The sequence below is a fragment of the Frieseomelitta varia genome, unplaced genomic scaffold, assembly GCF_011392965.1.
Source record: "Frieseomelitta varia isolate USP_RPSP 00005682 unplaced genomic scaffold, Fvar_1.2 scaffold_353, whole genome shotgun sequence".
Classification (NCBI taxonomy): domain Eukaryota; kingdom Metazoa; phylum Arthropoda; class Insecta; order Hymenoptera; family Apidae; genus Frieseomelitta; species Frieseomelitta varia.
The window spans coordinates 376,563-393,229 of NW_025110094.1; the positions used below are offsets into that span (position 1 = coordinate 376,563).

Genomic DNA, 16,667 nt, shown 5'->3' on the forward strand with positions numbered 1-16,667 from the left:
AACATGTGGAAAATAAAAAATAGGAGGAATATTCGTTCCATTCGTTTTTCTCCGACGACGAGTTTATCCTCGGCCAGTGCATCGGTTTTCTCGTCGATTGTTGGCTAATGACGTCGCGGATTTAGGGGGATTTACATCAGTCTAGGAAACGTGACGGATGAATCGAAACAGGGACCAAGAGAACCAGAAAAATCGCCAACGAATTTTCCAACGGACCGCGTGCCCTTTCTTGCCGGAAAGTTTGCAACGTTTCTCAGACGTATCGTATCGGTACAACGATCAAAGAAAAGAGCCGCAGTTAAAGATTGGAAAGTTTCAGCCGAGTTCAACTTACGCCACTGCTCGTGACTTGGGCTTCCTTTTCATCGTTCTTATCCGTGAGGACCGAGGCAATAAACAGAGATCTATCTTTATTTACGTTTTATTTGTTAGACGAAATCGAAGGAACATTTGCAATTATCGATGCTGGCCGCCAATTATGTCCAGCAAGTCGTTGAGCGAGAATTTTTTCAGAAACTTGTTCAAAAAGTTCGCAACAATCGGGCTCGCCTTAGACGATATTTCATTTTGATAATCGTCGAGCAAACCGGGCAATACTTCGGAGATTGCATGGCTCAGTGTATTGGACAAATCATCGTCGTTGAATAATCCGGTCATCTTAAGCTGTAAATATTTTGAGATTAGTCGTTTGACGAGCATCGAGGAACGTTAGTTGTTACAGAACACTTACGTCGAATGTTTTTACATGGACATTCAATACCAAGTCCTTAACGACGATTTTCTCGGACTCCGTGAAGCCTACTTTTAAGTTCACTGACACACCCAGTCCCTTCATGACGAGGCTGAAATTGGAAGAGGACAATTGCTTTTTCATACAGGCGTATTCGATCAAAAGACAAATGATTTTGGAGAAGAAACTTTCGGTATTTAACAATCAGGCAAATACGAACTATTAATAAGTCTTCAGTAAAGTTTTTTTTTTATAATACACATACATCGACAAATTGTTTTTGTACTACTTGGTATTAACGGCTTGATTTAAGCGAAAGTTACAGATACGTTCATTCGATTTAACACGACGGCATTCTACAAACTGGAAAAATTGCAATTTGCAGTGAATCGATGCAGTTTGTCAATTACAGAAATCTACGACAGGGAACGACAATTTTTTACTTTGGTAATAATGCTTTATCGACGTTAGGAAACTGCAAAACCGACTGCAGACGCGTTATCGACGGATCGTAAACGCCTTTTCGAATTCTCGTGGGCGTCTGAGCTTTATCGTTTCGTTCAAAGATGCGACTACTCGCTTGGTGGAAAAATAAAAAGTAAGAAAGCACGTCTTTATTCTCTTTTCTCTTCAGATACAAATTTTATAGCATGTAATATTACTGAAGCTAATAAATGAAAAAAAAAAGATATTCGCTTTCAAAAACATTTGAAAACCGTAAACTTGCCAGATCATTAGACGTATCAATTGTTACAAGTATAAAAGGAAAAAAAAAAAATGGAGGGAAGCTTACGCAATATTTCCGTGTCCGTACAAGAGCATCTGATCCATGAGGGTTCCGTTCACGTTGTACTCGGTCATGAAGTCGATTTGATTAAACAGAAGACTCACGTTGACTACAAGACCAACGATCGAAAAATCGCCTCGGATTACCTTGTAGTCTGATAAACCTATCCCGTGTATATTCTTCAGATATCCCTCCAATCTGTTCGAACAAACAAAAAGTCGATGCTCACTCTTATCACTTATCTCACGCTGTAATTGTAACGGCATAATACGAGACGTATGCTTACGAAACTAGTTCTTCTTCGTGGATGTTCAGGTTCAGTTGGTTTACTTTTAGAGGATCGAGAACGGGGATGCCAAGCTTCGCATCTCCTTTCCTCATCTTCTCCCGGAATTTCTCGAGGAAATCGGTGAGTAGACCTTTTTGGTCGGCGTACGCGCCGTATCCTCTGGTTTCTTCACGAGAACAAACGAATTTTCTTCTAATTTCGATCGAATTCGAAATTAGCTTCGGAACGAGAAAAGTTTTTCACTTACCCTGCACGTTGACAGCGTCGGGCACGAACGCGTGACAGGTGGCCAACACGGTAATTAATATCGTCACGTAGAGATGCATCTCGCTGGAAAGAAAAATCTTGAGACATCTGTTTTCTCATCTCGTTTCTACGCGCTGGTAATCTGTAGTCTCGAGATAATCGATCGATAATGATGATACTCACGCGTGTTTATAATTCAATTATCAAAAGCGGCCACTGTGCTTCTCTCGGAATGTCACATTTCGTTAAATACATCGCCCCTTATATAGGACTTCAGTATCATTTCAAGATCTCTTATCCAACGCAAGATATCGTAATCAATCGGAATATTGATTGATAAATTAAAAAAAGCAAAGTGACAGTAACAGAGATTGCGCATTTCTTTCACTTTGACAATAACAATTTTTCTGGCGCGTTTGTTTGTTTCATGACGACAGTGACTGCGATTATAATCACTTGCTCTGGCAACTGATTGCGGACCATAATGAGTGACCAAACCGTATACAAATAATTCGTCGCTTCCTTTTTGAACTCGTCGGTATATCACTGGATAGAAATTATTGAGAAGTAATAAATTTATTATTTATTTTGCCTGGGTTATACTTCACTACACTTAAAACTGAGAAACTATTACAATTTTGGGAAAAATTCTCGACGTGGCACGTCATTCAAGCGCAAGAGGTTAACCACTTGTTTTGGCAACTTAATTGCGGACCATAAAGAGTGATCAAACCGTACACAATAATTCGTCGCTTCCTTTTTGAACTCGTCAGTATGATATCATTGCATAGAAATTATTAAGAACTTGTTTTCCTGGGTTATACTTCACTACACTTAATATTGAGAAAATATTACAATTTTGGAAAAATTCTCGACGTGCGTGGCACGTCATTCAAGCGTAAGTGGTTAACCACTTGCGTAGCAACTGATTGCGGACCATAAAGAGTGACCAAACCGTATACAATAATTCGTCGCTTTCTTCTTGAACTCGTCGGTATATCATTGGATAGAAATTATTGAGAAGTAATAAATTTATTATTTATTTTGTCTGGGTTATACTTCAATATACTTAAAACTGAGAAAATATTGCAATTTTGGAACAAATAGTTCTCGACGTGCGTGGCACGTCATTCCAGCGCAAGAGGTTAACCACTTGTGCTCGTAACTAATTGCGGACCATAAAGAGTGACCAAACTGTATACAATGAATCGTTGCTTCTTTTTTGAACTCGTCGGTATATCGTTGGATAGAAATTATTGAGAAGTAATAAATTTATTATTTGTTTTGCCTATTTTGTTTTACTTTACTAAATATACTTAAAACTGAGAAAATATTACAATTTTGGAAAAATTCTCGACGTGCGTGGCACGTTATTCCAGCGCAAGAGGTTAAAAGGAACACATAGATGTTCAATTTCGTCGTGTTGGTGGGGAATATCATCGCTGAAAATGACCGTTTGATCACGTCAGATCGGTCGACCTGCGTGGCTACTGATCGGACTGGGACGAGAGCAGAAAATATTTGGAGCGTTTGGAGGAAGGCAGCTCGGCGTGAGGAAAAATTCAATTACAGCCGATCAGGCTGTGTGCAAAATGACACAAGCGCGGCCAACGTACGGTAATTATCATGTCACACATATACACACACACGCGCGCGCGCGCGCGCGCGCACGCACACACACACACACACACACACACACACTCGATGAAGTTTCCATAAATCCGAAAAGGCTGTTTCAGGTGACCATGAAATTCGCGCGGTATCGATCGCCATGGCGTAAATACATGGTTATTGGAAGGCTCTGAAATCAGAGGGAAACGGAGGGAACGGAAGGGTTTCCGATGCAAGGCCGAACGTAAGCCGGCGAATAAACTCTCGACGCGTAGTAAATCGCGAGACAAGTAAGCCTCGCCTCTCGGTGGACGAGGAAAAACGCGCGGAAAGAATTTTGCTTGCCTCCGCGCGGTCACGTAGTTGTTGGCTGATACACGAGTCGACGGTGAGAGTAGAGATTAGTTCTACTCTTACTTCTACTAGTTCTACTCTTCTACTCTTCTCTTTTTTTTTCTTCCAAATAAATTCACGAGAGTACGTCCGAAACGATTTCGCTGGAGATAGAGAGATAGAGAGAGAAAGGGAGAGAAGGCGAATACGCATTCTTCTCTCGTAGAGAGAAAGTTGAAACACGCAAACAGAGAATAAAACGCGCGTGTGCGGCGTTTATTATTCTGTTGGCGTGCAAAGAAAAGTAAAAAAAAGTCAAAGGACGAGGAGGAAGAAGAAGAAGAAGAAGAAGAAGAAGAAGAAGGAAATAAGGGAAGAGAAGGACAATGCAAGAGGTGAAAAGGAACAGGCAAATGAAAAGGGGTGCAGGAGGGGATGCTGGGGAACGCAAGAGAGGGAAACACCGAGCGGCGTACCGCTAGCCGAAGAGGGCAGAGTGGGGTGAATTCGCAGAGGGGATGCCAGGCCAGTTCACCCTTACTTGCCACGGCTCGTCAGTGCGGCCTGAACGGTTAACCGGCCTACTTGTTCGCGTGGTTCTCTTTCGACTCATTTCGTTCATCACGATTTACGCCGTCGTTGTCGTTGTCGTCGACGCTGTTCCCTCGTCGCTGTCGTCGTCGTCGTCGTCGTTATTGTTCCTCAGCCTTCTCGCAACCTGGCCATCGACCACGAGCTACGAACGTTCAGGCTTCGGCAAGCTGATTGCTCGCGCGACCACACACGTGAGTCGTGTAACAAGAGAGAGAGAGAGAGAGTGGTAGATAGCTCGTCGATGCTCGAGCTGGAAGATTCGTCGCCAATCGACAACAGCCATCGCGCGTAGAAGAGAAAAAGGAAAAAAACACCAGGAGGAAGGACGAGAGAAGGTGAAACAAAAAAAAGGGCGAGCGGGGTGAAGAAGAGGAGGCGATCAGTCGCGAAGAAGCAGCAGTGGTACGCACGCACACTGGTGGTTTGGCCTGGCTAAAACCTGGTACTCCGTTGTTCTCGTTGCGGTGCTTGTTGCCGAGCTGGACAGCAGCAGGGGCAGCAGAAGCAGCGACGGTGCTTGGCTCTCTCGGAGATTCGTAAGTTTGCAACTTTGTTAGATTCTTTCGATCGTGACACACGGCACGGTGTTGTTCCTTTCGACAGGTTGCCCTCACCTGTGCGGCATCCAGAAAAATTCGAAAAAATCGTTCGACGTGAACGATTTTATTTAACAGCGTTTAGGAACGTCGTAGCAGCGAAGGTTGTTACGGTGTGTCGATCACGGAAGAAAATTGCATCGCCCTTTGTCCGCAGGATTATATTATTTTTCTTTTTTTTCTTCAACGACCGTTTGCCCGTTTATTAGAAACGTACGCTCGCCGAGCAGCCCGAGATAAGCCGCCGATGAAACGATAACTCGTGCAAAGCGGCTCGTACTCGAAAAAAAAATCGATTTTTTTCAACGTTGGACGACGCGAGCGATTTTTTCTTTTTTTTTTTTTCTTTTCTTGCGCTCGCTCGTCTCGGAGAATCGTTTTACCCATGATTGATAGAATCTGCGTTCCATCACGAAGTTCGGGAGGACGTTTCTTTTCGCGGGTTGTTGCTCATCCAAACGGACGAAAACGGACCTCCTTCTTCCCTCGGAGAGATTAGAAACAGCCAGCCAGTTTCTCGTAATAACGCTGCTTTGTCTTTAGATTGGGCACTGTTTCCCCGAACGGAAAGGTAATTGTTTTAACCACTTGCGCTGGCAACTGATTGCGGACCATAAAGAGTGACCAAACCGTACACCAGCGCAAGAGGTTAAAAGCACAGAGACGTTATTCTTCTTGTTACGTGAATTTCTTCCACGTTGCTTGCACAGAACACATCGTGAAGATTCCTTCGTATCTCGATATTTCGAGTATTTTGTGCTCTTTAACCTCTTGCGCTGAAAATGACTTTCCACACACGTCGAGAATTATTTGTTCCAAAATTGCAATATTTTCTCAGTTTTAACTATATTTAAGTATAACTCGGGCAAAACAAACAATAAGTTTATTTCTCAGTGATTTCTATCCAGTGATATACCGACGAGTTCAAAAAGAATGCGACGAATTATTGTGTACGGTTTGGTCACTCGTTATGGTCCGCAATCAGTGGTTAACCTCTTGGATTGAAATGACTTGCCACGCACATCAAGAATTTTTGCCCCAAAATTGCAATATTTTCTCAGTTTTAAGTATATTTAAGTATAACTCAGGCAAAACAAGTAATAAATTTATTTTTCAATAATTTCTATCCAGTGATATACCGACGAGTTCAAAAAGAAAATGACGAATTATTGTGTACGGTTTGGTCACTCGTTATGGTCCGCAATCAGTGGTTAACTTCTTGCGCTGAAATGACTTTCCACGCACGTCAAGAATTATTTGTTTCAAAATTGCAATATTTTTTCAGTTTTAATTATATTTAAGTATAACCCAGGCAAAACAAACAATAAGTTTATTTCTCAGTGATTTCTATCCAGTGATATACCGACGAGTTCAAAAAGAATGCGACGAATTATTGTGTACGGTTTGGTCACTCGTTATGGTCCGCAATTAGTTGCTAGCGCAAGTGGATAAGAGAGACTCAGTCGCTGGAGGGAGTCGTGAAAACGACAAAAATCGTAGGTCGTAGGCGTCTCTCTCTCTTTTCTTCTTCGAGGCTGGCAGAAGGACAAGATCGCTCGGCCAGGAACAATAAGTTCCATCAGTCCGCGTGAGTTACAAGCGACGAGAGCCACCGGATCACCCGGATAAGATCAACAAACGGATATCAAGGTATATACGGCGGGGATTAATGGCGGCTTGGTTTGCCAGTTGGTTCGGTGATAAATTTCGATAGGCTTAAGCTCCCTGGATACACCCAAGATCGAAGATGGGATTCCCGTGTTCGAGGTCAACCGGTAAATCTCGCTGCTCGTTGGGTTCTACACGGTGAAGGTCGCCGCTCTCTTTCGTTCTCCACGTCCTCCGCGATTTGCCATTCGCGTAAAGGGGTTGCGATACACACATACACACCCCGGACTGGTCAGCTCCAGAACGTTTCATCGTCTTTGCGCGTCTTTATCTCGTCTTTTCCAAGGTAACTTCTTTGTTTCGTAGTTTCCTTTTTTCCCGGCAAAGGCCGCACTTTTCACGAGGGTATCACGCGACAGAAAAGGCCCCTGGGAGAAAAGAGACGGTCAGAAAAAATATGTTCGAGAAAACACCAAGTGAAAGAAAACCGAGCTTCTTGAATAGATTTTCCGAGTAGAAAGTTTTTTATCGACCGTCGGTGCTCGACTATGCGAAAAATGTTCATCTATCTCGTCTCGTCTCGTCAGTCGAGCTAAATATTAGCAATCTAGTCTGGTCGTGTGCGAAACGAACAAACACAAATACAAATACTCGGCGTGGAGTGACTGGCATCGATAAAAATCGAACAGGTGGATCGTTGCTTTGTCGACGAAAACAATTTGAAGGAGAGGACACTCGATGTTTTGCCGAGTCTGTTTACCAGCCGACGTAAAATAGAGATAAGAACATACGTAACGTCTATTGTACGCGCGATCGAGATTCTGCGTTCTTTAATTAACGAGGACGACTAAAGCACAAAGATCGTATCGAAGAGATTGAAGCGCAAAATGAATGGCAAAAAGTTTATGACGCAAAACACGAAAAAAAAATTATCCGAATCACTGAAAGTACGATACGGTTGTAAATCTGTTTGGGATTATATTCCGAAAAATTGTTTAAATTGGTAGTTCCGCATTTCTTTGATTAACTGCCGACGCCTGAAGCACAAAGATCGAAGAAATTGAAGTGCAAAGTGACTAGCAAAAAGTTTATAAAGGACACAGAAAGAAATTATCCAGATCACTGAAAATACAACACAGTCGTAAATCTTGTATTATATTCCGAAAGATTGTTGAAATTGATAGTTGTAGATCACCGTCCGTGTGAAAACGAATCGTCGAAATTGTCAAAAGAAAGACGAAGAAGACGAAGAAAACGATTTCGCATCTCTGGACTGGAAAAGGGAATTAAATTTCCGAGAGAATTGCGGTTCCCATTATCTCGCTCTCTTTGTCCGTTTCTCGCGAACCATTTGTCATTTGGTATTTGGCGCGCGCGCTTTCGAAAGCTCGATGTTGCAGCATTTGCACGGTTGTCTCGCGGCCGATAATATATTTAGCGCTCTCCAGGGGGTGCAGCACACTCTCACGGCCGTCGAGGGCGTTAAAAAAACAATGACAAGGTTATACACGTGACAAAAAGAAAATTGACGCGTGCTCGGTGCGCGTGGAGGCTCGTTTCTCTTCTTTTTTTTTTTCTCTCCCTCCCCTCTACTCCTCCCGTGGCTTGGCACGCCGAAGCTTTGTCGGATCAAGGGTCGTGTCAAAAGCTCTGCAAAGAGAGAGAAAAAGAAAGAGAGAGTTGGTGTGTACGTGTGTATGTGTGTGTGTGGCTGAGAAAGAGAGAAGAAAGAGGGAGCAAAAAGAGAGTGAACAGTGGCGTGGGGCGGAGGAGAGTGAGAAAGAGCGAGCGAACGGCAAAGGGGCAGGAAGAGAAAGAAGTGGCAGTAGACGGTAAAGCGACGGTGTAAAGTAAACGTTGGACACACACGGGTGGCCTTTGCTTTCGTTTGAACTCACAATCAGTACCGACTAAAAATAGGAACCGTGACCTAACTACGCTCGATTCCACAATTATACATTTCCTCCCGTTGTGCCGACTATTTTTCACTCCCCGCGGCCGAATCAATGCGCCGTTAATACAAGCGTCTGGTGTGTCGCGACTGGCGGAGTCGATCGAGAGAGAGGAGAAACCCACCGTCTATACATACATACACAGCGTCCGTCGTGTTACGCGTCGCTGAAAGTGAGATGAAATTCAGATGGATCGAGGCAAACAGGGTCGAGTCGATATATACCTATATAAATATAAATATATATATATATATATGTATATTTCTTTCTCTTTCTTTCTCCAACGATCGGTTCGAACGGCAGTTCTTCAAGAAAGAGAGAGAGAGAGAGAGAGAGTCTCTCTTTATGAAAAATAAACGATGGCGAGAATTATGAATCGCTGCCGCTGTCCTCTGCCCTCCTGTGCACAAAAATCTACCGTAGTCGAACTCTTAGTGTGTAAGTATCTTTAATTAATCGCTATGACGGGCAATTATAATCGCTATTTTGCACCGAGCCTGCTGTATCTTGCCGATCGTCGATATTCTCGTATCATTTCATTTCGTTAGGTGTAGGTTAGGTTAGATTTCGATGTTTGATTTGGTTAGGTTAGGTCAGATTTCGTTGCTTAGGTTAGGCTAGATTTCGATGTTTCATTTGGTTAGGTTTAGGTTAGATTTGGATGTTCCTTCGAACAAGGGCGAAGCAGTTCATTGATCACGAAGGAAACAAACAGAAATATACATTTCAAGTTGGTCTCGAGAGCCTCGTCTGAACGAGATGCTAGTTCAACTCGTAAGCGCAAAGGAGATCGTGTATGGTAGGTGGTACGTCGTATATCGTGTATCGTATCGCGTGTGTTATGAAACCACGCGAGTAAAACTCACTCAGTTTAGCATAAACGACTGAATGAGGGGCGAGGGTTCTCCTGCGGCTTTGGAGGCTCGCAATTTCTCTAATACGTCGCCGCAGTTGCAAAGTCACGTTCTCGCGCTAATTAACGCTTGACGATTTCAGTTAATCTTCGCCAAGTTTACGACCCCCCCCCCCCCACCTCGTCTCCAGCCTCCTCGGGATTTCGAGTTAAAATAAATCAGGGCGTTGGAACGTAACTTTCAAAGATCGTCGAATTAACACTGGAACTACCAAAACATTTGAATATTTTTGTTGGAATATTTTATGGAGATATAAAACAGAGTATTTTTGGAGACTTCGTAAAATACATAAACAAAAGTTTTGTGTATCGTATCGTATTATAAGGACTTTCCGTTTGTTTTACTTTAACGTTTCTGATGGAAATTTTATGCTTCAGTCGTTGGTAGTTTTAGTGTTGGTGTCCCCAAAAATAATTTTCTTATTTGACAAACTACCAGACTACCAAACTACCAAAATTCCTTATTTACATAACTACCTTATTTAACTATCAAAGTGGTCAAAATGATTAATAATAAAATTAAATAATAATTTTTATTAAATACTTCATAGATGTAAAACAGTATATTTTTAGAGACGTGAGCGAAACTTCGTAAAATACACAAATAAAAACTTACTGCAGGCGTACCAACCCCGCGGTCCTTAGGCCTGCGCTATATAACCAAAGTTAAAATAATTGAACAAGAATTTTATTATTTGAATAATTTTCATGATGTCCCTTTAGAGAGTACCTATATTTGCGAACAGATTTTTTCCCATACGAAGCACACGAAAAATAAAATAAGAACAAAAATACTCTTCTTATTGCCACTGTATCAAACCAAATATCGATGAACTGACATCTTAAAAAAAAGAAGCAAGCTCAGTGTTCTCATTAAAAATTTTCATATTTTTTTCAATTGATATAAATATATTTTTCTAATCAATATATCGTTTCGCATGTAAAAGTTATTTTAATATCCTCATAAATAATATAGGTTACATTGAACTGATAAAGACAACCTAACCTAAACCTCGGTCCCCCCCCCCAACTTAACTATAACCTAATTAAACTACGTGCAGTCGTCAACAAATTGTTGTTGGCCAACGAGACCCAAAAGACTCTTAAAAAATTGGACACCCATATAAAGATTTTCTGTTTCTTCTTTACTTTAACGTCTCTGGTGGAAAAATTTTATCCTTTAGCCGACGCTTTAGTTCTCAGTGTTAAAGACCGTACGAATTTCGATGGGATCGAGCACACAAGTGCCGTTGCTCGAACAGCGTCGATCCCTCTCGGCCCATGGCCCGAGAATTTCGTCCCACGAGAGTGCTTCTTCCTTTATGATTGCTCGCGCAATCGAGAACGTGAAATTCCCAGATACGTGGGAATAAAACGGACGGAAATAAACGGAGTGTTGGAAATTGAATAATGGTCGGGGGTTGTTCGTGTCCCCCATCCCCCTAAAAAAAAAAAAAAGAAGTGCACCTCGGTATCGATAAGTGTCGAGATCAACGGTCTGATAAGGACGTTGGCCTCTATTCGCGGGGGAGACCGTAATCACGCGGGTGAATCTGCGCGCGTCTGCAATTCCGGGCAACAAAGGCGCGCTGGCTGCCTCCACTTTGCCTGCCCGTTTATTCTCCTCGCTTCTTTTCCTCCGCGAAATCAACCTTTTCCACCGCTCTTTGTAGTGAGTCCTGAGAGGGGGGGACGACGAAAAAAAAAAAAGAGCAAAAAGAGAGAGGAAACGGGGGAAGGAAACAAAGAAAGTCGGCGAGTGTTTCAACAGATCGGAGCAGATCGACAAAATCTGCACGTTGAAACGATACGCAGAAATATTCGTTGACCAGTTTAGCGAAAATTGTCGTCGTTGTCCGAACGAGCGTGATGTGATATTGTAATCCCTTGCGCTAGCAACTGGTTCGCGGACCATAACGAATAACCGAACCGATTTTACCAGTTTTGCCTGGGCCACATTTAAACATACTTAAAGCTAAGAAAAATGTCGCAATTTGGGACAAAAAATTCTCGATGTGCGTGACACGTAAGGTGTTAAAAATCGCCGAAGGTTGTCAGAGAAGACTTTTGAAAGGCACAAAGAAGAAGAAGGGGGAAGGGAACGAAGAAAAACACGAGAAACGTGCAAAGACGTCGTTCAACAGATTTCTAATAGGCAAAATCGACAAAAACGAGATGTACGTTAAAATATTCGTTGACCACGTTGTCGAAGGAAACGAGCGAAAGTTGTCGTTGGGTAGTATTAAAAATCGCTGGAGGATATTGGGGGGCTCGAGAGTTGCTTTAAAGGAAGGCAACGTCGTGGTCGTGGTTGTGGTCGCGCCTGCAGCCAACCCTCGAGGCCTCTCTACGCTGCCACATTCTCTTTAGATCCCTATCTAACCAGGTTAATCTATCCTTCCTTATATCCTCACACGACTTACCAGCGTCCCCTCCCCCTCCCCCCATTTCACCTTCCCCCGCCGGCGTGTCGACCTACCGTTCGTCCCTTTTCTAGGGCTTTGTGTCAGCTGACACGTAACTGTTTATATCGTTTCGGGCTGGCACGTCGCGTGACGAGGCTCGTTCAGTGGATTGCCATCCCTTGCCGGATTCAACCGCATCATTTTCCATCCGCGATATTTCTTCCACCCACGATATTTCATCCAAATACACGCATCGACAGTCGGGTGGGCTGTACCGATTTTCGTTTTCCAACAGAGCGATTTATTCTTCAAATGATTCTCTCCGTCCGTAATTTTGCCTGTCACAGTAGTCCCCACTGAAGCGAGTTTGTCGTTACCCCCTCCAGTTCTCGGAATTGGGACTATCCCCACTCTACGCTGCTTTACCGTAGCGGCCAAGTACGCGTGAAACGTGACACCTACAAAAGTACAAAGCGAGTGATACCTGATATTTACCAATGTTTTGGCACAATTCACAGAATACACCTCACCCACTTAAGCGTTCGCAGTCGCGACAGAAGGGGACACTTAAGTGGAGACACTACTGTGTCTCCGACTACGGCGTTCGTCTGTCTCCGTGAAATTTCGACCGAATAGATGGCCGGAAGGACGGAACAAAGGACAAACAAACCGTAGAAACCCAACGTCCGCTGCTTCGCTCAAACACACGGGGACGAGGCTCCCTTTCTTTCCTGTGATTTGCTCGCGTCATTTCTGCTCCTTTGTCGTCTCACTTCTGTCCCCTTCCCATTGACGACCTTTCATTGCGTCGGCCATTCCATCTTCGCTGACGTTCATTTCCCCGCTCTCCTGTCGCGTTCCCAGCGGGAAGAACGACGGCCGGGCTTAGTTCGATCAAAACTTGAAAGCAATCGGGGGGGATTTTTCGTCCGTCAGCGACGACGTCAACGGATCAAATGTGTAGAGGAGAAAGTAGGGTAAAACCGGCTACCATTATTTTTCTAGAATGAGAGTTTCAATGGATTCGTGACCGAATTGTGGCACGACATTCAGACATGGTGGATCCCACGACATTGTGCGACAAGTTTCGGAGGAAACAGCATCATAGTGTTTTGTGTAAACAGAGTTAAAAATTTCAAGAAGGAAGCCTAAATAGTTTCAATGTTTCGTGAGTGAAGTGATTTTTTTTTTTTTTAGTTTCCACGTTCAGGAATCCATTCAGTTAAGTAATATTTGTATTCTACAATGCTTGTAGAGTGTGAGTGTCCTTTCGTCGCTTTTTCCACCTTTCTCTCTCATACTGAAGCATAAATATTTCATGTTTAGTGAATTAATGCATCTAGGGCAAAACCATTTTATTTGGCTATGAGGCAGAATCTAGTGGATTCAATGCACTTTGTGTTACGGATGGGCATCCGTGTGATGTGTACAATTGTTGAAGCACAGCGATGAATATTTTATTTGCTATTTTTGTTTTATTAATGAAGATATATATATATATATATATATATATATATATATATATATATATATTTGCATGTTGAAACAATTCAAACTTTTTATAATAAATATCTAAAAGCTGCTAAACTAGTAATTAAGATAATTTCTTGTAAGACAAGCCAAATAAAATAACTTTTTACTTGTTAAAAATAACTGTTTCCACTATTTTTCAATTAACAAAAGTTTTAGAATTAACAGGGGTACCCGTAACTATCGTCGTCTTTTTTTTCAAATTTAATAAACATTACCATTTAGTGGCAGTAATTTCACTTATTGTAACATAACCTATATTCTTGTTAAATATACTGACGGTTAGATTACTCATTGTTAAATTACATTGTAGGTGAAAATTGTATGAACTCTTAAATGAAATAAAATTTTGCACAGTATCAAAAAACGGCGTAACTCATGGGTACCCCTGGTATATTGCATTTTACGCGTCTTTTAAGAGGTACTCTCGTTTACCCATCCCTACGGGGCAAAACCGGATATTTGTCTGGAAAATTTTATTTTCCCAAAGTGAGCGAAACAATTTTTTCCAAAAAGTTTGGTCTCGTTCTCTCTCATCGTCCGAGGTTCAATTAACACTTTCGTGACGAGGAACGTAATCCTACGTCGTTTCAAATTCTTTAGCTGAATACGGGCAACATAGTGCTACATTTCAAAATTGGCGCCATTCCTAGCCATAACGCCATTGTCAAACTTGTTAAATTCTTACTGTATTTTCATTTATTAATACACTTTATATTTCAAATTGTTAATAAACACCACACAAGCTGTTATGTAACATAAATGTGTAAAAATGTTATTTTAAGTTAATCTAAATTTCATATACTTGTAAATTTGTCATATTCATTTTATTTAAAAAAATATATATATATATTTTCTCTACATGCATTTGTAACGTTTAATTTTTTAAAACTTTGAACATCAACTTTCTTACATTCACATACCTACAAATAGCAGAATCTTGCTGTACTCAGCTGCGGACTGTCATTAAAATTACATTCAGCTAAATTAATAAATTACATTCAGTTTTATCCGGCTATCGTCGTGAAAGTGTTGAGAGAATTTTAGCCACGCGTGAAATTTTCCTTTTGTCATCCGATTTTTCGTCACGAAGCTAAATACGTTAAGCTTGTTCATTCTCAATCTGTTTTATTTTCCTCTTTTGTAGGTTAATTACATTTCCAAATAGAATAATGAAAAATTTAAAAAAACACGCATTTGTAAAAGTTACTTTTGTTTCATATCGTTCGGTCTTTCAGTGCACCACCCTGTGTATTTACCGGTTTTACCCTACTTTGGGCACACGTGGGGACGCGTAGTGGAAGATGAGGCTACAGAGTCGGCCGGCAAGTGGAACACCGAGCCTACGTGGCGCGGCAGGTTCGGTCTCGCCGCTTTCCCTCCCGCTCGTTATACACCCGTTACGCTCGTTTCGCCATAGATTCTTATCTAATCGGGGTCGATCTGCCTTCCGCTGCTGCCTTCCGCGGAAGCTCCCGGCAGCCCTGATTTTTTATTCATGACTCACGTGACTTGCCGAACCACCCCGGCAAGGACTCCGCGAATTATCCACACCCGATGAGTTTTTCTCGGCCTCGAGAAAGTGGACGGCTGCACACGAAGGAAAGGGAGAGGCTTCCGTTTGTTCCGCGGGATCGATATCAACGCAGAATCTTACGTCAACCTCGTGGCGAGTGATCGATTCACGGCAGGTCTTTCGATATTTGCCGACGATTATCCATCGGCGCGCTGACGACTGTCCGTTATTCGGGGATCGGGCGCGAGATACAGCGTGTAAATCGTGTGAACACCAACGAGAGAATCGAGGAGGGCAGGGACAGGAGAGAAAAAAAAAAAAAAGGAAGGAAAGAAACGGGAAGAACGAACGATTTTTCTTTCCTTGCACACGGAGCTGCAATGCGGCTGCAGCAGTTTCCGACGCATTGCCACCGTGAACTCGCGTCGGAAGGCTGCATCGAACTCGATGAGGCCAAGTGTATCCGACCCGACCGGATACTCGCCGGCGAGAGATTCAACCGATTCGAGTAACTGCGAGACAACCGCATCAGTTTCAACTAACTGGTGGTGTAACCGGGCCGGTTTCAAGTAACTGAAGTAACTGGATCGTTTTCAAGTAACTAGATCGATTTCAAGTAACTATGGGGTAGCTAGATCGACTTCAAGTAACTGCGAAGTAACTAGATCGAGTTCGAGTAAGTGTGAAGTAACTAGAACGATTCCCACTAAATAAGGAAGATCGATTTTAAGTAACTATGGAGTAACTAGTAACTTGACTTGAAGTAACTACGGAATAACTATAATTCGATTTCGACTAACTATGGTGTGCAAGTAACTGTAAAGTAACCAGATCGATTTCAAGTAACTATGGAGTAACTGGATCTACTTCAGTTAACTGCGAAGTAACTAGAAAGACTTCGAGCAAGTGTGAAGTACCTAGAACGATCTCAAATAAATAGAGAATAACCAGATCGATTTCAAGTAACTATGGAGTAACTAGATCGATTTCAAGTAATTATGCAGCAACTAGACTGACTTCGAGCGTGAAGTAACTAGAACGATTCCAACTAAATAAAGAGTAACTAGATCGATTTTAAGTAACCATGGAGTAACTAGTAACTTGACTTTAAGTAACTGCGGAATAACTATAGCTTGATTTCGACTAACTATGGTGTAACTAGACCAATTGCAAGTAACTGTGAAGTAACCAGATCGATTTCAAGTAACTATGGAGTAACTAGACCGATTTCAAGCGGACCTGGATGTTTCGACAAATTGTTTCAAATAACATTATTTTTAAATTACTGTTTGAAGTTATTTCGGAAATAATCTGTTTGTAAAATATCGAAATTATGTTATTAGGTATTCGTATAAAACTTAAATTAATTTAAGTAAATAATCCTTCAAGTAAATAATTAATTTGAGTAAATAATTTTTCCATGAAATAATTTATTTACTATTTCGTGAAATAACACACGCTAATAAACTATTTTGATTTTCATCGTTTATGCGTTTCTTTTCACTTGAGTATTTTAGTTTCGTCGTTACTTATTTCGAATGTCATTTCAAAGATTAA

At 41.9% G+C, this 16,667-nt stretch overlaps 2 protein-coding genes across 2 annotated transcripts in view; one reads left to right on the top strand and one right to left on the bottom strand.

Moving 5' to 3' along the window:
• Window positions 1-405: 405 nt before the first annotated feature.
• LOC122530765 lies at window positions 406-2,272 on the bottom strand. The gene is made up of 5 exons (XM_043658039.1): window positions 2,054-2,272; window positions 1,804-1,972; window positions 1,524-1,715; window positions 731-842; window positions 406-663 (listed from the first exon to the last, which is right to left on the bottom strand). Exons 1-5 carry the CDS (start codon window positions 2,130-2,132, stop codon window positions 457-459), a joined length of 759 nt encoding a protein of 252 aa, XP_043513974.1. The 5' UTR covers window positions 2,133-2,272; the 3' UTR covers window positions 406-456.
• A 2,161-nt stretch (window positions 2,273-4,433) lies between these two features.
• LOC122530722 (acetylcholinesterase-like) overlaps window positions 4,434-16,667 on the top strand; it is a 53,209-nt gene continuing 40,975 nt past the window's right edge. Inside the window, exon 1 of the mRNA XM_043657958.1 lies at window positions 4,434-5,126. The gene's annotated coding sequence lies outside the window, so the exon portion shown is untranslated. The remainder of the gene's footprint in view (window positions 5,127-16,667) is intronic.

Bases quoted from the DNA above. Each gene is read 5' to 3' on its own strand.
- LOC122530765 (XM_043658039.1), bottom strand. From the start codon at position 2,132: ATGCATCTCTACGTGACGATATTAATTACCGTGTTGGCCACCTGTCAC. The intron at 1,716-1,803 runs GTAAGCATACGT...TTGTTCGAACAG, and splicing joins CACGAAGAAGAACTAGTTTC to ATTGGAGGGATATCTGAAGA. The intron at 843-1,523 runs GTAAGCTTCCCT...TTCCAATTTCAG, and splicing joins TACGGACACGGAAATATTGC to CCTCGTCATGAAGGGACTGG.